Source organism: Periplaneta americana, chromosome 2 (assembly GCF_040183065.1).
Source record: "Periplaneta americana isolate PAMFEO1 chromosome 2, P.americana_PAMFEO1_priV1, whole genome shotgun sequence".
Classification (NCBI taxonomy): Eukaryota; Metazoa; Arthropoda; class Insecta; order Blattodea; family Blattidae; genus Periplaneta; species Periplaneta americana.
Window position 1 is genome coordinate 193,824,428 of NC_091118.1, and position 23,317 is coordinate 193,847,744.

General features: G+C 35.1%; 1 protein-coding gene across 2 annotated transcripts in view; it reads right to left on the reverse strand.

Annotated features, from left to right (window-relative positions):
* Positions 1–490: 490 nt before the first annotated feature.
* Positions 491–23,317, reverse strand: part of LOC138694987 (ATP-binding cassette sub-family G member 4-like) — a 173,418-nt gene continuing 150,591 nt past the window's right edge. For both annotated transcript variants that reach the window (XM_069819232.1, XM_069819231.1), the window contains 8 exons: positions 20,894–21,157; positions 19,011–19,207; positions 16,415–16,583; positions 14,646–14,746; positions 11,094–11,249; positions 10,555–10,740; positions 8,628–8,787; positions 491–2,694 (listed from right to left, as the gene is read on the reverse strand). In XM_069819232.1, the coding sequence (XP_069675333.1) occupies positions 8,629–8,787; positions 10,555–10,740; positions 11,094–11,249; positions 14,646–14,746; positions 16,415–16,583; positions 19,011–19,207; positions 20,894–21,157 (1,232 nt within the window). In that variant the 3' untranslated portion in view covers positions 491–2,694; position 8,628. The remainder of the gene's footprint in view (positions 2,695–8,627; positions 8,788–10,554; positions 10,741–11,093; positions 11,250–14,645; positions 14,747–16,414; positions 16,584–19,010; positions 19,208–20,893; positions 21,158–23,317) is intronic.

Consider the following 23,317-nt stretch of genomic DNA (forward strand, 5'->3'; position numbering starts at 1 on the left):
TCCAAGTTTCACAACCATAAAGAACAACCGGTAATATAACTGTTTTATAAATTCTAACTTTCAGATTTTTCGACAGCAGACTGGATGATAAAAGCTTCTCAACCGAATAATAACACGCATTTCCCATAGTTATTCTGCGTTTAATTTCCTCCCGAGTATCATTTATATTTGTTACTGTTGCTCCAAGATATTTGAACTTCTCCACCTCTTCAAAAGATAAATTTCCAATTTTTATATTTCCATTTCGTACAATATTCTCGTCATGAGTCATAATCATATACTTTGTCTTTTCGGGATTTACTTCCAAACCTATCTCTTTACTTGCTTCCAGTAAAATTCCCGTGTTTTCCCTAATCGTTTGTGGATTTTCTACTAACATATTCACGTCATCTGCATAGACAAGCAGCTGATGTAACCCGTTCAATTCCAGACCCTCTTTATATTTATATACAAAGAAACAAAATGAAAGATAATTTAATAAGAACTCAACTTGTTTATAGAAACAGTTTAATCAAGATAATTGTCAGACATAACAAGTAATATTTGCATATTGTATTTGATATGAAAATTATACAGATTGGTTACACAAATCAATATAAATAGATAAAAATTCACAGATCATAACAAAAAAAAAAAGTCTGTAAAAGAAGTGACCAAACTGTCCAGCAAGCAGGTCACAAGAGACAAATGTTTATTTAGAATTTAACAATATTAATATTTCAAAACTTTTCATGAGATGTTAAATGTAATTCATGCCCCACAGGCTAGATCAGCGATCATCAGCACAGTGCACCCAGCGAATAGGAATTATAAAGAATGGACACTGAGCAAATTTTCCTGTGTTTTGTTTCTCTGTGCGCTGGCATTTAGTTCCACTTTCTAGCGCTAGAGGTTAGTGTAATCGAGCATACGCTAAGATAATAATTGAGAATAGAGTTGAGACACTGGATCCAAACATCGCCTACCTTATTGCATAATCCAGCAATGCTTTGCTTCAAATAAATTCAAGTTAACAGCTTTTCTTTATTTCTCAGTGGCAAACTAGTAGTAATAATAATTTTTTATATTTCAGATACAATAAATTATATTATAAAATAATATAATATATTATACTGTAAAATGATGTATCAAATTCGTTTAATATTTGCATACAATATAATATAATATAGGTATATGGTTTTACTTCTCATAAGAGTTTTGTTTTTCCATTTTCAGTGCTATCAAATCATTACATACCGTCGCGAGGGGTGGCTTTGTGCCATGAGGGTGACTTTGTGCCATTCGCGAAAAACGTATGGAAGTATTCTTTAAGACCGTGACAAGGTTTTAAAATCTACTTCCTTACGTTTAGTAGTTTTTGAAAACCTTGTGACGGTTTTAAAGACTACTTCCTCACGTTTTTTTATGAAATGCGCGAATGGCACAAAGTCACCCCGCTCGACGGAGGTCAACGTCTCAACTGTCATTATAAATGAACTCTAAAGACTAGACATTACAATTAATGACTGCTTTATTATTTTATGGATCCAATTTATTTTATTTGAGTACATAATGTACCTAGATGTATTAATTATGTTATATTTCCGCTGTGTCGACTGCTAGCTGGTGTGATGTCAGCGCCAACTCTAGGGAGAAAGCAGAATCTGACGCTTTAGCTGGCTTGAAGGTCATTGAAATCAGTCCGGCTACATCAAAGGTACCGACGCGAAGTGTCCATTCTTTATAATCCCTATTCGCTGCTGCACCCTTGGGCTAGCATCTCTTACCCGCGGATAAGAGACTGCACTATGGTGCATCCGTGGCTAGTGGCGGGTATGTTCTCTACCTCTTCCTGCTGCACGATGGGGCATATTACATTGCACTGCTTACCCATTACCCATTTCAGCGTGTGCTGACGATCACTGGGATAGATGAATAACATTAAATACCAAATGAAGTGTACGCATCAAAGAACAGATCAATTTTAAATTAATTACGGTTCTTTTTAAACATTTTTCAAGTAAAATTATTAACGTATTTAATGTTGCTAATCTTTATGATTAAGATGTATTGTTTTGGGCACACAATACAAGCCAACACAGATCAATAATAATCAAGATTACTATTTTTAATCATGCACTGCATAAAAATATTTTACGCTTATTATGCATTATGTTAAATCCTTATTTCAATATCTCCCAGAAAGTTTGAGCACAAAAAATTATCATACGAGATCCTGTTCTGCATTGTAAGACAGTTCAAAATTGAATGGCAACGCAATATTAAAAAGTTCCATCCATCAGAATATATAAATGCACAAGTATTAGGCGTGTAAAAATATTTCATTTCTAACAATTATTATGTATATGAAATTTCTGCCTTTTTACAATGAAATATATAGGCATTCCTATTGTTCTGTATAAAAATTGATTAATTTCTGTAGAAAACTTTATCACATTAATTTCCATCTCCCACTGAAGAAAAAAAAAATCGTTGCATATATATTATAATAGTGGTTCTCTCCCAACCCACCCTAAGATCATGAACAATAACATAGCTGCTAAATTGAGTCTGGAAGAGTCCTTATCCATCACACCGTTATGATGGAACATGTCACTGCCACCTCAAGACTTCGGAGTGATGCGCCCCACCTCTCCAGGCAGCAACACCCGAACAATGACATGGTTAGGCTACTAATTTGACGGCTGCACACACCTGCAATGAAATCAACACATCATTATTTATAAAAAGTATATACAAATATTGCTGATACCGAGAAAAATAAGTTTAGAAATATTCTCGTCCATAATACTGTTCCAAAGAAGTGATTTTAAGCTTATCACTTGTCTGTACAGATGTACTTGATATTCCTTAGATCCAACATAGATCTTTATCAGACTAGATCAGATATACATTTCTTTAACACTAGAAATAAAAATAAATTAGATTACACAAGGTGCAGATTGAGTGTGAGCTCAAATACCTGCTTTTTTAATGGCATAAATATGTTGTTGTTTTCTAATGCCAGACGTTTGACAATAAAGTCATTTGACCTCTTGCACTCCAATATTTTTCAAAGATATTATCATGGCCAGGCACTGAAGCACAGATTTTGAGGTGTTCCGAATCCATTTCTTGGTTTGAGTTGCACAATGGGCAGTTAGGGGACTGATATATTCCAATTCTATGCAGGTGTTTGGCCAAACAATCATGGCCTGTTGCCAATCTAAATGCAGCTACAGACGATTTTCGTGGTAAATCGGGAATTAACTGTGGATTATGATGCAGAGAGTTCCATTTATTCCCTTGAGATTGTGTTATCAAATTTTGTTTGTTGAAGTCTAAGTATGATTCTGTACCATTAAAGTAGTCCCCGCCCGGAGATCTGATTGGGAGACTATTTTACCTCCGGATAATTTTACCTTAATGGTACTCATTTCATATTGGAGTGAAAATGGCAAGTTGTAGCCGATTTAAGTGAACACCATATTTTAACATTTTGGTGGCTACTTCATTCACACACAACCCCCAGAATGTCTGGAGGACCACACCTGCTGTTGGTCGACGGGTCCACTGGACCTAGCTGGGAGATCTTGTTGATCACCAGCTTTCCCTCCTTAAGCCACTGGAGGACGATTTTAGTGCCATAGCAGGTCAGCACTAGTAACAGAAAAGTAGAAAGAGGAGGAAGGAAAGGGAAATGAACCCCTAGGCCTCGAATGCTCTAATGCCGTCGGGGTCGAAGAAAGTAAGAGTTCAGTCAGAGGACTGGATAGGAAAGGGTAAAGAGGGAATTAGGTATCGAATAGAGGAAAATTATACCAAATTCAGTCATTAACTCATCAAGCTGACCAGTGCTAATTGATGAGTAGCCCCTCCCTTTAGTTCAGCAAGAAAAATTATGCTTACTAACAGCTGCACCACGGGAAGATAGGGATGGGACATTGGGTATTTGTCCAAGTTGGTTCCTTAAAGCCTTCAATGGAAAGGATTAATGGCTCTCCCCTCTGTATCCGACAGATACTCTTTTGCAGCCAAAAAATGGCATAAATATATTTAATAAGTTACCATTGGAGGCGAGAAAGTTACCAATAAATAGGTTTAAGTCCTGCATACATAGATGGCTGCTGAACAGACCTTGCTATTCAGTTAATGAATTCATGGAGTGTGATATAAATATTGTATTTTAGAAATGTAATCCTTTCTTTATATTTTAATTTGTCTCTTTGTATTTTAATTATACCTTTTGTCCTTATATAATGTGTTAACGTACAGCATACTCTGTTTATCTCTCAGTGTTTGTTTTGTTTATTTGTCAGTGTTTGTTTATTTGCCTATGTATGTTTATTTGCTTATAATTATTTGTTTATTTGTCTATATTTATTTGTGCTAAGTTTATTTATTTGTGCATGTGTGAGTGTATATGTGCGTGTGTATATTATCGAACCTGACGATGTCATATCCAGGCCTTGTACACTGGTTTCTGACAAATAAATATTATTATTATTATTATTATTATTATCATTATTATTATTAATTTCTCCTAAACTATTGCATAATTTTGTTCATATTCTGTTCCACAAGTCAAGTTATAATAAAGCACATGAAATACAGTCGAACCTCCATACAACGAAAACGGATATAAAAATCTGATCAGTCCTGGCATATTTCCTATATTTTAAATATGTTTATGCTCGACCATGCCGAAATGTACTAATTATACACCTGGTAGCAGTCCTTTAATGCATGTCATTAAAGTACACCTACTCATTAAAGTACAGGTCTTCAGCCAATGATAACTCAGCTTACATGTGTTTAGCCAATGAGAAGTCAGCTTTGTACCGTTTTATAAAACCGCAAGTATCGATTATTCTCGGATATGCAATCGAAAGAGAATTAGCGAAAAGTCACGGAGGCTGAAATCCAATACTGTCGCAGAAGGTTATGTTCTGTTACTATAATAATTAGCGTTAATTGTAAATAATATTCAAATAAATTCAATTTGTCATCTCGTTTTTCAATGTCGAATTCAATAATCAAAGTTATACCACGTTTAACGGGATTACACAAGGTCAGTGACATTATTGTTCCTCGGAAAAAATCAATACTTTCGCGTCTGCGCACATCTCACAATTCACGACCTAGAACAAGGTCACTTCCGATCTTGTCAGATACAAATAAAATGTATACATCTGAATGCCGGTAATTTCAAGTTATAAATATGGTCGAGCATAAAAAGTCGTATGAAACTCGCCTATAATGGTAATTAAGAAGCTCGTATGAAAATTATGAAACTCGCTTGCACTCGTTTCATAAACATCCATACTCGCTTTCTTAATTACTATCATTATAGGCTCGTTGCATAATGTACTATTTGTCCATGATTACAATGATTGTCAAACTTTGTAGAAACCCTCCTGGGACGATAAAAACATTTTTATATATACAATATACAGGCTGTCTTGATTAATGAATTCAATAAAAGAACTCCCTTGAAATTAAATTTAAATCAAATATCTTATTACAATAATACCGGACAACTGTATACTAGCAGCATTGACGTGAGTGCGAAATGTCGCAGAGCTGACATCTAGCGGAGAGTTGTGGTATTACGTCCACAAATACAAATATTAACATAGCGGGAATCTGACTATTGTTTAAAACGTGAGGTAAATAGTATAATTGATAGCCGTCCCAACCAGGTTTAATAATCAGCCTCCTAATCAATTCTAAATGAATATGTGGAATAATATATGAGACACTTAAGAAATGTTGAATAGTATTTAATGTAACATCAAAGCTAATTTATAATTCACACGTAAGATGCATGTATTTTGATTCCAGTAATTTGATTTTGAATTGTAGCATTTCATTTAAAGCTAATTTAAACTAAACATGATCTGTATAATTTCGTATTACTTTTCGTAATTAATTGTTACATATTTTTTCTTTGCATTAGTGAGACAAAATTAATTCCGACATTAAGAATGAATTTATAATAATGTTTTATATGCGCATTTCTGACAACTGCAAAAATAAAATTGGTAGTAGTCTGATGCTTGTAATAATTAGTAAAGGCATGTGGACAACAATAAAACTTAATTTGATATAACCTTAAAATTTCCAATACATTTTAACTTCTATTCATTCATTAGGCCTAAATAAAAAAAAACTAATTTTTATTGTCCTATCAACACAGAGACAACGGCATTAGACCTACTAAAGAATATTGTTGATTCACGTTTTATGATCCCTCAGAAATCGGAAGTACAATTTGAAGCAATATGTAATGCTGTACTTGTAGCAGTTATAAACAGCACATATACATCCTTACATATTAAAACAGCACTATAGTCCCGTCGCTCTAATTTCCGGCAGCCAATCACATTGCAGATCGGCTACATTTAAACGTGTGCATCTTGTAATTCGCTAATGAAGACGTCATTCATTTCCTAAGGCTCGATAAATACTTAATATAATCGCCCGCCATTTTGGCTCTTTCGTTGGCGTTCGCAGAAAGCACACGAGGACGTTATTTGCTGCTCAATTATTTGCTGAATTACAGTGCATTTGATTTATTATCATAGGAGCTACGACATGATAATGTTTAACGGTGTGGCAAATAGATCCCTCGTCTGGTAGCTCGGCAACGAAAGAACAAAAATGGCGAACGATACTACCTACCTAGACTTTATAGAGCCTTCACTTCCTAAGACGTCAGCAAAGAGCAGGAGTCATGCCAGGAATAAGAGTGTCGCGACTATAATTAATAAAACTCTTTACTAGCCCAACAACAATCTACATTATAGTAGATTACAGCTTGCTTCATGGGTTTCAGCACACCATGCCACCTAGGTAGCAGCACCTGCACTGTTAGCACGCAGAACTGCTAGCTGTCCGGTATTATTACAGTAAGGTATTTGCTTAAATCAGACATCTCCTTTGAAAAGACCAGATGCAAATAGTAATTATCACTTATACACTCCATCTTTCTCAGCAATTTGCATGTACATGCAGCAAAATTTCAGACAGAGCTTCATTCTGTTCATGCCAAACAACTGACGGATATTGTTATAGCCACATACAAGTTTCGTCTTGCGTTACAAAAGACTGTGGAAGTAAATCCATAAACAAGACTGTGCATGTGTGAAGGCTTAATGTAGGTTTGTCATCATCATCAACTGGCTCTACAAGCCTGGGTGGGTTTTGGCTGCTCGTACAACAGTCCTCCATTCTGTCCTATCTTCAGTCTTCTTTCTCCAACCCCTCACTCCCATTATTTCTAGGTCCCTGATGACCCCATCCAGCCATCTCTTCTTAGGTCTTCCTTTCCTTCTTCTGTTGTGGACTTCCCTTGTAGTATTCTCTTGGGAATTCTGTTTTCGTCCATTCTCTGTATATGTCCCAGCCATCTCAACCTCTGGGATTTTATAAATCTGACAATATCTTGTCCCCCAATCAGTTTATCGATTTCTTCATTATAACGTATCCGCCATTCGTTGTTTTCATATACTGGTCCATATATTTTTCTCTCGAAACATCGTAGGAGATCTTCTTCTACTTTAGTTAGTGTCCATGCCTCAGATCCATATGTTATTACCGGTCGAACTAAAGTGTGGTATATGTTTAGTTTGGTTGTTCTCGTAATTAGCCGACTACTAAGCAATTTAACATTCGCAAAGTATGCTCTGTTGCCTGCCAGTATTCTGTCCTTCACAGTTACGCTCATATCGCAGTTGTAATCGATTATGGCGCCCAAGTATTTAAATTGTTTAACTGCTTCAAACCATGTATTGTGGGTCCCTATCACCACGGCATGGCGCGTCCTCAGGTTGCAGATCGAGGAGACGGCCTCCAGATATGGAGGGTAGCTGTGACTATATTGAATAAGCAATCGCAGACAGCCGATGAGGTGTGGTCCTCCAGCTTGGGGGTTGGGCGAAGGGCTAACAACCCATCACCGTAAAAAACAGCTTGTTACGAATCCTTCAAATAAGCCTCGGAATGGGACTGATTCTCTGGCACGACCACAGCAAAGCAGACGTTTGAGATGGGTAGGGCAATTAGCACGTATGGGCGAATCCAGAAATGCATATTGAGTGTTAGTTGGGAGGCCGGAGGGAAAAAGACCTTTAGGGAGGCCGAGACGTAGATGGGAAGATAATATTAAAATGGATTTGAGGGAGGTGGGATATGATGATAGAGACAGGATTAATCTTGCTCAGGATAGGGACCAATGGCGGGCTTATGTGAGGACGGCAATGAACCTCCGGGTTCCTTAAAAGCCAGTAAGTAAGTAAGTAACTGCTTCAAACGTCATATCTCCTACTGATATGTTTTGAGGAATGTTTCTAGTTTTGGCTGTAGGCATTATCATATATTTAGTTTTCTCTTGATTAATCATTAATCCCATTGGTTGAGCTGCATTAGAAAGTTCTGCAGTTAATCGTTTAAGGGTTGCCAGGTTCCTAGTGACAATGGTAATATCATCTACGTATGCACATATTTGGCTTGGCTTTTGGTCTATTTTTTCGATTGCCTGATGTATTGCCAGGTTAAATAATGTTGTGGATAATCCATCTCCCTGTTTCACCCCAGCATTAAAAGAGATGCTATTAATGTAGGTTTGTAACGTGACAAATATTTACCTCATCGTGTGGAGAGGAGCTTCCAGCGCAGAAATAGGAATGCAGACACTCTCAGCACGAAGAAAATGATGACTAAGGCAACAATATCAAGAGTGAAGTCTGCGTCCACCATGTCCAGTTCCTCTAGGGTCGTCATAGGAGACTTGAAGTGACAGTACACCTGGAAGCCACATTATAACATGACTTATCAAGAAATCAAATCAAGTCAGGAGAAGATATGAGTAAACATGGCTTATATGGATAATAGAAACACACAATCTAGCATTTGCTGTGGTAGTGATAGAGAATGTATGTGTGTGTGTGTTTAATATCACTCAAGTTGCTTTTATTGTTAGTAAAACCCAGCCATGGCTCATAATAAAAGGCTCTGTGGCAAGGCTGTTTCTACAAAAATCTAAGAATATATTTTTTAATACAGTAGAAGCCCGATATAGCGTGGTACGAATACAGTGGATTTTGATATAACACAGTGAAGAATATGTCCCCCCGAGAGAACAATACCATTATTAATTTATTAGCAACATTCTGAGTTGTTGGAGATTCAGTACACTCATTCATTAGTGTACATAAAAATCACTAAATCTATCTCGAGTTGAAAGGGAGTCCCCTGCCATTCCACATTTCTCAATGTTTTGACACTGACTATTTTTGTGAAGTGTAGGGAATTCCTAACGGTTTAAAACCAGTTAAGTACTAAATAAAGAGTTAACCCTGCAGCAAACGTTTTTTGAGAGGGTTTAAATGTGGTAAGGCTGGGATTATGATCAATGTTCACTTGCGTTACGTTATCTTGCTTTCGTCTGTACGTTGAACTTCCACCAAACGTTCAAGGTTGTGTGTTACGATCGAGGTTCGTGACAACTATACACTCTACCGGCCATAATGAGTACCGAAATGCACACGTCGAACAGTCAGCTGTTTATGATAAAAATTAAATTTTACGGCAACTTTGTTTGAGATAACATAAAACACCGGTATTCAAAAATATGTTATACATCTTGATTACACAACTTTTAAAACTATCTCACTTCGGAATATGTATTACATGACTTTCTCGTGTTAAATTCTATCGTACCTGGTTAACATGTTTCGACCTGATATTGACCTTCTTCAGAAAATATGTTACGACAGAATAATATAGAATTACGATAATGATATAATAATAATAATAATAATAATAATAATAATAATAATAATAATAATGATGATGAAAAAACCATAGTAACTGGACTAGTATGAATTACGGATATATTATTTATATAGTAAAATCCCTTTTATACTTTTCGATTGCTGGTAAAATTCATGTTCTGGAAATAAAAAGTTAATTAAGTAGTAAAATATCGCTGCAATCGAAAAATATTGGGAATAAATTTGAATAAGGAACAAAAAAGGTTTCCTTCCCAGGCAGGATTTGAACCAAGAAAGTCTTAGTTACCAGTCTATTGTGCTCTGGAGTGAACAAGGCTCTGAAATCAGCTACAAGGGTCAGTCCGGTTTTTTTTGCCACTACTGTACATAGTACAACTGTTGAATTAGGTGTTATGAATGTTTTCATATTTGCTGCTATTATGTTTAATTTTAGACAAAAATGTGTTTTATGCCATATAGAGGAAATACATGTAATTTTTAATTAATATTATTTTATTTAATATTTCAGTAGCAATATGGCCGCATCTACAACGAAAGAAGAGGTGAAAATAAATTAAACGCGTTGCCGCACTTCTGATTCGTGATTGGAAGCATTCAACTTACGTTCCTTTGCGTTTGTGGAAGCTAGACCTTGGCAATGTCGAATTAGCGCCATCTTGCATTCATCCACTTTAACGTTAAGTGTAATCAAATTCACAGTGTTTGTATTTGTCAAACTTCAACGAACTTCACCGCAACGCAAATGAACAATGATCATAATTCCAGCCTAATAACGTACCTGATGACATTTCAATTTCTCGCGACCAAATGAGTAGGTGGCAAGAGCTGTTCCTTCGAAACCATAACGGATGTAACTGAGATATGTGATCCAACGGAGGTATATCGGTATCGCATCAAAGCTTACAAAGAAGCCAGAGAACAACAGGAATGGTACGGACATCACAGGAGCCAAAAATACGCCATTCTGCAAACAAGACAGAAATACATACAAGTTATATCATTCCTCCTTTTCAATCTTCCCAGTTTCCAAAATAGTACCATTTCATAGTGTAACTATCATTTATGTATGATACTTCCGTGAATAAAACCGAGTTACTGGAGAAGAAGAAGAAGAATACTTCACAAAAACATAAGATAGCAGATCTACTGAATCAGATAGATGAAAACAGCACTACATGTCAGATTTTGGTTCGAATTTTTTGCAGCAATTAAAACCTAAAAGTTGGGGGGTTCAATGTAATATTTTAAAGTAAAGTTTATGTGCCAAGACTTCGTTTCACAATTTTCTAAGAAAGTATCAAGTCACTTGTAACTTACCTGGACATTCATGGCTGCTCCCACAACCAATCCAACACTCTGTGCAACAAACGATATCAGAAGGCAAGCCCCGAGGAACATGGCAAACCTCGAAAATTCACACGGTTGTGATGTCAAGAAGTATACGATTGTCACATATATCACGCAGAATACCGTCTGTAAAAGAAAGGCAAATGAGGATTAAATGCTTAGAAATGGAAGTCATTTTAAGGTTATAACTGATTATTATACCTAAAAGTTAAGTTTTATAACACTGTTACATATGAGCTAGAAAGTCCTCCAGGGACGGTTCTTTTAGTGTGCTTCTTTTATATCCTTAGAACTAAGTAGCACTTACGCCCACAGCTGTGTAATGAGTTTTCCTTACGTGCCTCATGCTGTTTTGTTTAATATACATTTATTTATGAATAGTTGATCCAAATTTGTTGATTATAAGATTAAATTACCGTATACAGGCTAACACCAAGGCCTCAGACAACGAGAATGTTAACACATGACAAAAGGACTCACTCGGTTCCTATGAAAGGGAGTAAAATTTCCTGCTGGGTCTAGCATGAGCAAGAAGTTATTTTCTTTTAAATGGGATGTTTCTGACTTTACCCAGGATAACAGACAGGGTTTGGAATTGAACGGGTTACATCAGCTGCTTGCTTGTCTATGCGAATGTTAGGAGAAAATCCACAAACGATTAGGGAAAACACGGGAATTTTACTGGAAGCAAGTAAAGAGATAGGTTTGGAAGTAAATCCCGAAAAGACAAAGTATATGATTGTGTCACGTGACGAGAATATTGTACGAAATGGAAATATAAAAATTGGAAATTTATCTTTTGAAGAGGTGGAGAAGTTCAAATATCTTGGAGCAACAGTAACAAATATAAATGATACTTGGGAGAAAATTAAACACAGAATAAATATGGGAAATTCCTGTTATTATTCAGTTGAGAAGCTTTTATCATCCAGTCTGCTGTCAAAAAATCTGAAAGTTAGAATTTATAAAACAGTTATATTACCGATTGTTCTTTATGGTTGTGAAACTTGGACTCTCACTTTGAGGGAGGAACATAAGTTAAGGGTGTTCGAGAATAAGGTGCTTAGGAAAATATTTGGAGCTAAGAGGGATGAAGTTACAGGAGAATGGAGAAAGTTACACAACACAGAACTGCACACATTGTATTCTTCACCTGACATAATTAGGAACATTAAATCCAGACGTTTGAGATGGGCAGGGCATGTAGCACGTATGGGCGAATCCAGAAATGCATATAGAGTGTTAGTTGGGAGGCCGGAGGGAAAAAGACCCTTAGGGAGGCCGAGACGTAGATGGGAAGATAATATTAAAATTGATTTGAGGGAGGTGGGATGTGATGATAGAGAATGGATTAATCTTGCTCAGGATAGGGACCAATGGCGGGCTTATGTGAGGGCGGCAATGAACCTCCGGGTTCCTTAAAAGCCAGTCAGTAAGTAAGTAAGTTTCTGACTTTACTATGCAATATTGAATGTTTATTTATATTTCTCAGGTATTCACTAATCCTTCCATTCAAATGCAAAGAAGGTTTTCATAGAATTTTCCAGGCGTCAGAGTTCTTACTCGTCCTCAAATGCATGTGTTCGAAAAATGAGAGAGACTGTTAAGGCCCGGTCAAACAGAAAGTGGACTGTCCGTACGGACAGGAGGACCGCAGTCCGCCATGGACTGGGGTAGTCAAACAGAAGGCAGACAGTGCAAGACGAACCAGTGTGGAAACAATTGTTGCCAAGTGCAGTACTCATCATATTTTCTCGATTTTTCTAAATTTGTTTGCAATTGTACTTTTACTTTCGTTTCTTTTCGCTTGGATTAATTAACATGTCCAGCAGTTCCTCAGATGAAGAAGAATTGCTTCTTCTGTTCGCTTTAAGCCGTTCATCAAAGCGGGAAAGGAAGTGGATGCATGCAATAAATAAAAAAGAGAGAAATTAGGCGAATTTCACAGACTGTGTAATGAAGTAGATTTCCAAGATTCACTTTTTTTTCCGCCACATTTTTATAGTCTGGATGCTGCGTATCATATAAAATAATAATAATAATAATAATAATAATAATAATAATAATAATAATAATAATAATGGCTTTATTTAACCTGGCAGAGTTAAGGCCGTAAGGCCTTCTCTTACTCAACCAGGATTAAAACTTGCTTACACAGTTGAATATAAAACTGGATCGGAATTAAGTAATTACATACTGATACAATTTAGGTACATAATGAGATCAAAACCGGTAGTTACATAAAATTTACCTCATAAAATAAAAATAAACATAGTGGAATACATATTAATGTTATTAGAATCAAATACGAATCACATAAAAACAGAAGCCGATAATTCAATAAGAAATGTACACAGTAAAAATAAAAATAAACGGACATATTCCCGCAGAAGTTCAATTAATTTTTTCGTTTCATCGGCTATTTTTTACGAGAGGTCCGCTGCGAACTCTGTGGAAAAACACAACTTGCTATCAGTTTGCCGCGAACCAGACTAGACCGCAGCATTAGTCCGCATGCTGTTTGACTACTGGGTGTTCAGTTCAAAGTGTGTCATGGCTCGCTGTATGCCGTCACGTGGCTAGTCGAACCTAGAGAATTCAATCTTCTTACACTTCCGCAGAGGTGTATTACTTATCTGCCAGAGAAGTTGCCTAGCAAGTACGGCGTTCATTCAGAAGAGTACTTACTGATACGTACCATAACGCCGGTAATGGCAGGAATGTGAACTGTTTCGAAACATGTACTGAGGTGAGTTTTCTCTTACTGTCGGGATATGGGGAGAGGGTTAAGACGATTACTTACGTATTTGTTGACATTAACTTCGACGGTTAACATGGACACGGAGCATTTGATTTGTATTGTGGAATGTTGCCTGTATGCAACCGATGATAACAAATACCCTGCGTACGACTTGGCCGCACAAAACACAGTTCGAAAGAGGTTAAGCACACAGACTATACAGACCGTCATCTGTTGCTAAGACGTTCAAGTTATACCGTACACTTCTCAAATTCAGATTGAACGCCTTGATTAATAAGCAACTTCTCTGACACAAAAGCTGAAACTCGCTTCAAATCGCTGACTCATCAACAATGACGTCATGACACACTTTGAAATGAACACCCAGTAGAATGATGCAATCTAATGTAATACAGAGTCGTGGCAGACTGTCTGCCAGGTTCATGTTCTGTTTGACCAGGCCTTTAAGTATACAAGACAACGAGGACAGGATGATTTAATTCGTTTTGATCTAGGGAACACAAAACAATACAACACTTCATATAGAAAGCTTTTAAATAAAGTAATGTGTTTTATATTTATTGTTAATGTAAAACAATTAGTGGAAAAGAGGGGTGATTGTCTAAGAGACTCTTTTGCGACTATCTTGCAGGCCACATGACAGAAAACAGTAGCACAGCAATGGACAACGAAAGTGCTGCTTATAGTAAAGAAATAAAAGAGGCACACTGTATAATGATATTAAGAAAAAAATTAGAACATAAATGTAACTGTTCACTTACTTGGAATGGTATATCCGATAATGTTATGGCAAGGTAGTATGATCTTAGCGAATACCAACGATTGAAGTTTTCTTTTACTAGAACAGGCATTTCTAACGGGACTGGAAAAAAAAGAAAAAACCCATGACTTGGCTGTTTTTAATATTTGATAATGATATACGAGTATTTGTTCATTATACAATTATATAAAAAAAGTGTAGGAATTACTAACAGGATGTTGCAGTATACCACTAGAGAAATTACATCACATAAAATAATATATTTTTTCAAATAAACATACTCTTGTTTTGTAATTGTATTAGTGTCAGTCAAATGTTCACTGGAAGAGTTACTATTCAAATAGATATAAATAGTGTAGCATTGTGTGAAGTCAGCAGCAACAATCTTGCATAGCTTGTGATTGATTAGTAGCAGTAGCAGTAATAGTACTAAATAATGAAAATAATCATAATGAAGAAGATAGTATAATAGTAGGCCTTAATAATAATAATAATAATAATAATAATAATAATAATAATGGTTGTTAAACTTGGACTCTCACTTTGAGAGAGAAACAGAGGTTAAGGGTGTTTGAGAATAAGGTGCTTAGGAAAATATTTGGGGTTAAGAGGGATGAAGTTATAGGAGAATGGAGAAAGTTACACAACACAGAACTGCATGCATTTTATACTTCACTTGACATAATTAGGAACATTAAATCCAGACGTTTGAGATGGGCAGGGCATATAGCACATATGGGCGAAGCCAGAAATGCATATAGAGTGTTAGATGGGAGGCCAGAGGGAAAAATACCTTTGAGGAGACCGAGACGTAGATGGGAGGATAATATAAAAATGGATTTGAGTGAGGTGGGATATGATTGTAGAGACTGAATTAATCTTGTTCAGGATAGGGACTGATGGTGGGCTTATGTGAGGGCAGCAATGAACCTCTGGGTTCCTTAAAAGTCATAAATAAGTAATTAAGTAAATAATAACAATAATGACAATAATAATAATAATAATAATAATAATAATAATAATAATAATAATAATAATAATAATAATAGACCTAACAATTGTCAATTCAGCTAGTCTTTTCCTTGACTCATTATTACGAAAAAGAAATCAAAATTATGTTTGTGTGCATATAAAAAGGAACCACTTGACGGCTTCTAATTTCTGATATAGACAGTGATTTGAGCGTGATCTTATTCACGCAGGACTTTAATAATATTTATATAGTTTATTGCTTAGGATATGATCATACCAAAGGCATAAAAAAATTCACCAATTTTTTTTTTAAGATTATATCTTAAAGCCAGCTCATACAGCTGCATAATGAAAACAGTGACATTATTTTCATATGGCAACTGTTTCAGAAAGTCCAAAGCTCAGCTAGAAGAAGGGACAAACTTCTAACACCTACATACACAGAATAAATTGAGGTTTAAAAAATGTAAGAGAGAAAATCTCATAAAGCTACCAATCGCAAATTAATAATATCTAGTTCTTAATCTATTTAATCGAAAGAACCCTTTAGCATATTTCAATTATTTTTTTATATTATACGAGTATATAGCCTTTATAATTCTAAAATATGATATAAAAATGAAGATCAACTTCGCATTCTTGTACGAGCACCAAGTCATCAGTCCATGATAGTATAATATTTACATTTCTCAAGAAAATAAAAAAGGGAACTAAAGCATAACAAAAATTAGAAATGGGTAGCTAAAATAAAAGTGACACGTGAATATTTAAAATGGTATAAAATGAACGAATACTTACATGAAAGAATTGTTATTGTCATGGACGTGTACATGAGGAACAACATGTTGAAGAACAAAAATCCCAAATTACTCAAGACTTTGGCGCCATCATTACCAATGTCATAATACAGAGCACCAATCAGAAGACCGACCAAGATATGGGCAAACAGTCGCAGGTACATTAAGGTCTGCAAATAAGACAAGTGTTATAGAATTCTTTCCTTATTTTCCTTGTAACTATTTCTACAAAATCCATGTAAAATAATCTCCGTAGATTAGAGAGTAAAACCTTGATCACACAACTCATTATAAGAAAAGTATCTTTAACATATTCATATTTTTTCAGTCGTTATGGGGTTAGGTACAGCTTACAGCAGTAAAATTTTTGGAAAAATTCAACATTTTTTTCCTCCATTCCTGTATCTTGTACAAGAATGAAAAATGGCATGTGTAAAACACTGTCCTTCTACTATATGAAAAAAAATATTTTTACGATTTAAAAAAAAATACTTACTTATGTATTTATTTATTTATTTTCAAAATTCAAAATGGTGGTAGTTCACTGTGCAGTGATGAAGCGTTTCCCTCATAACTCAAAAACTTGTTAACTTTTTCATGTTTTCTCGCTTTTATTTTATTGCTGAAATTCATATTTACAATATCATGCTCTTTCACCTACATTCCTTAATAAAGAATATATATTTTATTTTGTGTTAGAAGAAAATACTGATATTTGATCATTTTTTAAAATGATTCATTAGTTTACAAATTTTTTATGAGTAAAATATCTTTTGTTTTAACCACTTTTTAATGACTGTTTTGAATCTCTGTTCAGAGCTGGCCTTGCTAAGAGATGTAATGCATTAACAACTTCATACAGAACTTATTCTTAGTTATTTATCAGTCTTATATGTATGTATGATCTAAGATTGTACCAATCAGACTATCAGAATATATGAAACTCACAATATGAAAGCAAAGCAAAAAAAAAAAAAAGTACTACAGTAATATTTTCAATTGTTTCCTAAACGTCTCTATCACTTCATCTCAAACCTTTTCTAATACTGCTATACTATCTAAAATATTTTACGACATAACTATTCTGCATAATTATTTATATTAAAGCATTGGAAGGAATGGTGAATGGGAGAAGAAGATGCAATAACTTTCCTCGGATTCTCAGCTAGGTGAGTTGGATTGTTGCTACCAAGTTTATGATGACTAGCTCTGCCATCTTCTTCAGTGACTGAACTGCTGTGGGACCATGTCTAGCCAGTATATAAGCGGGAAGCCCCACTGACCACTTACATACTGGCTAGACATGGTTCCACAGCACTTTAATCCCTGAAGAAGATGGCAGAGCTAGTCACAGAAAGTTTGGAAGCAACAATCCAGTTCACCTTGCTGAGAACTCGAGAAGAGTTATTCCATATCCAATGTCGGGAAAGCCTCAAGTCCTGTAAGATATCAGATGATAGACGACGTTGAGATATACAGGGTGATTCACGAGGATTTACCGTCACGGAGCTTATTTCCGATCACATTCTGAGCAAAAAATGCCATATAAACATTTGTCCTAATCTCAATATTTTCAGAGTTACACTAGTTTGAAGTTGTTTGTAAAATATCTTTATTCTTTAATTTTAAGGATAAAAGAATATTACAGATAAAGAATGAACTATTCAGGAGTATCATTTCTTTAATTAGCTAGTATTCTGAAGCTAAAAATGTGTTGTGAATTCCATAATAGCTTCGTACAGAATTTTTTTTTTCGATTTTTAACTAGAAAATTACATTTTTCTTACGAATTTATCAAATAATTGTTACAAATTACGCCACTCTCGTAAATTCTTGAAGACTTTACATTAGTATGCATTATTAAACTGTAAAGGATCAAGTTCCTACAGTCATATGATCTGTAACAATTTTTGCGATAAGTGCGTAAGAATAATGTAATTTTTTAGTTAAAAATTGAAAAACAAAATCTGTACAAAGCAATGAACAACACATTTTTAGGTTTCGAATACTAGCCAATTAAAGAAATTACACTTCTGAATAGTTAATTCTCTATTTGTAATATCTTTTTACCTGTAAAACTAAAGCAAAAAGGTATTTTACCAATAACTTCAAATTAGTGTAACTCTGAAAATATTGAGATTAGGACACATGTTTATATAACATTTTTTGCTCAGACTGTCTTCGGAAATAAGCCCTGTAAGTGACGGTAAATCCTCGTGAATCACCCTGTATATGGATCAAATATGGAGACTAAGTGGAAAGAAGAAAAGGTAAGATTGGAGAATGCTGGGTTTGCAGTGAAAGACCTGCCCTTGGACAGAAAAAAAAGTGTGCATCACATGATATTGTTAATGTTACATGTACCAATAAAAAAATACAATTTTATTTTTGACGCATTTTTCATATGGTAAAATATGTTAATTTTTTCAGAATTCTATAACATTTCGTTATTGCATCACTACGTAAATATAAAAATGAAATAATATTTAATCAAAAGAGAAATAAATTAAAAAGTAGGCACACAATATCGAAAGCAATAAAAATTAGCAATAAAATCATTAAATTCAGAATGAAAATTAGTTAACAGCTTCTCTTACCCAGTCTCTTCTGCTGAAGAGCAGAGTCCTCTTCAGAACAATCCAAAACTGCATGAGCTCGGATGTTGGATAACGCCGGGGACTTGCAATGAAACCATTGTCTAGCAGGGCTGTCGTCACATTATCTTGAGCCTTCTCCGATGCTGTGAGATCCACAGAAATAACGACGTTTGGACTCACTGCATTTCCAGCTCCATCTGAAACAACATTTACAGTACAGCAATGCATTTTCATCAACAAATTTTGGTTATGATTTATTTACACATACCTACAGTATGATAAGATGGGTTGAAAGTAATAATAATAAAAAAAGCGAATTACACCAATTTTTTGTTTCTAGAAGTCTTATTCATTTTATCTTTCTGTACCTCCATGCCCCCTAAGTGCCTTCATGGCATGTTACGGAGATACCTTTACTTTTTACAATTATTTAGAATGTTCCTCTAGCTTTTCATAATTTCCACAAATATAATTTTTAATTTGTGCATTTTTGCGACAATTATTTATTTTGTAGCTTAAGGGTGGTGAAGGGTAAACTTTCTATTTCCTATATTTTTCAAGTTACGTCCTTGACTTTTTGTACACATAATCATGGTGTGATAGATAATGATGTGGTGAAGTTTCATCTCTGTGAGTCAATTAGTTCCTGAGTTATTAACAAAAATATTCTGAAAAAATTTGCATATTTCAAAATAAAAAGTGTCGCTCAATTTTTGAGTAAAATGTTTTAAATTTTTCTTGCAAGACCAGTGGCATATTTACGTGCTGTTACGTGCTGTCTCTTCTCACTTTATAGATCACTTGGATATGGAACAACAAGTTTTGATGGTGAAATCATTGCAATAAGTGAATGTCTCAGGAATCTTCTATGCCACATCAATAAATTTAGGAATGCAGTTATATTGTCAGACTCCAAAGCAGCTATTCTATCAATAGTCTCTAAACACACACCTTCATCTCAAACAGCAGAAATAACTAAAATGCTCTCTCAATTAATATCACTCAATAAAAGAATTGTATTTCAATGGATACCATCCCATTGCGGAATCCTGGGAAACGAGAATGCGGATGCTTTAGCAAAGAAGGGCAGCACTGCTACTTACAGACCTGTTACTAAATCTACGTGTTACTCTGTGAAAAGATTTATTAATACTTAGACTTCAACAAACAAAATTTGATAACACAATCCCAAGGGAAAAAATGGAACTCTCTGCATCAAAATCCACAGTTAATTCCCGATTTACCACGAAAATCGTCTGTAGCTGCATTTAGATTGGCAACAGGCCATGATTGTTTGGCTAAACACCTGCATAGAATTGGAATATATCAGTCCCCTAACTGCCCATTGTGCAACTCAAACCAAGAAATGGATTCGGAACACCTCAAAATCTGTGCTTCAGTGGCTGGCCATGATAATATCTTTGAAAAATATTGGAGTGCAAGAGGTCAAATGACTTTATTGTCAAACGCCTGGCATTAGAAAACAACAACAACAGCACCATGATGGCCGGCAGCGTTCTGCTCGCCAACGTTTTTAAAATAATTACACACTTAAACACTATTTCCCGCATCTGCCTGAGCAGTACTCGTCTTTTTACACTCTCTCATTCCATTTATTTACATTACACACATAGCATTATGTTAGTTTTACTTATTCAATGTATTGAAACACTCACACGTGAACAAACGAACTTGGTAAGCGTTTGTTACTGACTGATTCCGATTGGTTCTACAATACAAGCTTGTGACGTCACATGCCAGAAATGCTATGGCGCATATAGCAGCCGACCGCCTTCCGAACTGCCGTCGACTCTAGTAACTAGCTCTGCTCGTATTTTACTAGATGCAAGCAAATCATCTCACTGTAACAGTCTTTTACTTACTTTGTTCACCCTTGACTACTTCTTTGGTTGCGTATGGCTGGAACAGGTTCACATTTCCAGCAGCATTGTCGCTGTTCTTCAGACCATCAGCATCTCCAGCCTCATGGACACCATTCTGCTGCTTCAAGCTGACATTATTGAGTACTTCTGCAGGCGGTAGTGCAGGGAAAGGTTTTCCAGTACGGATGTCATTCTTTCCGTTTTGAATAGCAGTCACCAGTTTCCGAATGTTGTCGCCATATTCTCCACATGATACTTCAATCACTGCAAAACAGAAATACAGTACAACTTGGTTATAACATCATACAAGGAACCTCAAAAAATGAGTTGTTATAAACGAGCGTTGGTGTAACCGACCTTTACAGCAAAGGTATTATGCTCTTCGAAAAAGGAGATTGGGATTAATACAATTTTTGATGTCACAACATAGAATTAACCAGACCACGTTCACGACACATGTCAGCTTTCTTTCATACATTTTCTACTTGTATCACTTTCACTTTTTCTTTGGTACAGTACTAACTACTTTCCATTTCGAAGGCAAGTTGTTTTTTTACAAGTATGATGTATACTACAGATATTATATTATCAACCAAGGGAGACGGGGAATTATAGGCTACAGTTTTTGTCATTCAACTAAGTTCAAAAGCACTAACAATTTTGTTTTTGTTTTTTTCTGAAATTTTTGGAGTGCAGAATTAACCAGACAAAATTCACGACACAAGTCAAATTATGGAAATAACTACAATCCTTATAAGACATAACACCCTGCATAGTTACCTATAAGTACTAAGATTGGCAACAGATCTTTGGTATAGAAAAGTCGTCAAGAAATATTAAACAGTGACATATTTTGTGCTAGTGTGAAGCCTTTAAAATAAGTCATCGAGTTCTGACCTTGGATAGGATAGATGATCGACAAAGACGATATTGAACAAAATTAGGGGCCATTGGCTCTTATTAGAATGAAGAAAATTAGGAGCCAATGGCCCTTATTAGAATGAACAAAATTAGGGGCCAATGGCCCTTATTAGAATGAAGAAAATTAGGAGCCATTGGCTCTTATTAGAATGAACAAAATTAGGGGTTATTTGGCCCTTATTAGAAGAGATACATTAAGAAGTTATGAAAGAGATAAAAGTGTATATTTACTTTTTAGCTCATTCACTGTCATAGCTTTGCTCACCATTTCTAATATTATCCTTTATAAAAGAGTTTGTGGGGAGCTGCTTAAATATTACATTTCAGTTTAATAAGGATATACATAGGTAGTTTTTGTTTATACTTTGTTACTTAACGACGCCGTATCAACTGCTGGGTTATTTAGCGTTGATGGAATTGGTGATAGCAAAATGATATTTGGTGACATGAAGCCGAGGAATTGCCATTGATTACCTGATAAATAAATAAATGGATACATAAACAAAAAAAACAAACAAATACATAACAAATAAATACATAAATGCATAAATAAATAAATAAATAAATAAATAAAATGAAAAATCCTTAAATGTAAAATGTATAAAAGAAGTTGTATTGTACTCTGTTCATTTCTAATTAACTTGTCAAATAAATGCAGAATTAAGAAGTACATTAAAGAGATAGGATACATAAAAATTTCATTATTTGTTGCTTTTCACTACAAAAGTTGATTTATTTGTCACTTGTCAAATTCCTTTCAAATTCGTTACTTTGAAGAAAAGCTCGCTGAAGAATTAATTGTCACTTGTCAAATTCGTTACTTTGAAGAAAAGCACGCTGAAGAATTATTTGTCACTTGTCAAATTCCTTTCAAATTCGTTACTTTAAAAAAAAGCTTGCTGAAGAATTATTTGTCACTTGTCAAATTCCTTTCAAATTCGTTACTTTGAAGAAAAATTCGCTTGTCAAATTCGTTACTTTGAGGAAAAGCTCGCTGAAGTATTTGTCACTTGTCAAATTCCTTTCAAATTCGTTACTTTGAAGAAAAGCTCGCTGAAGAATTAATTGTCACTTGTCAAATTCCTTTCAAATTCGTTACTTTGAAGAAAAGCACGCTGAAGAATTATTTGTCACTTGTCAAATTCCTTTCAAATTCGTTACTTTAAAAAAAAGCTTGCTGAAGAATTATTTGTCACTTGTCAAATTCCTTTCAAATTCGTTACTTTGAAGAAAAATTCGCTTGTCAAATTCGTTACTTTGAGGAAAAGCTCGCTGAAGTATTTGTCACTTGTCAAATTCCTTTCAAATTCGTTACTTTGAAGAAAAGCTCACTGAAGAATTATTTGTCACTTGTCAAATTCGTTACTTTGAGGAAAAGCTCGCTGAAGAATTATTTGTCACTTGTCAAATTTCTTTCAAATTCGTTACTTTGAAGAAAAGCTCGCTGAAGAATTATTTGTCACTTGTCAAATTCGTTACTTTGAGGAAAAGCTCGCTGGAGAA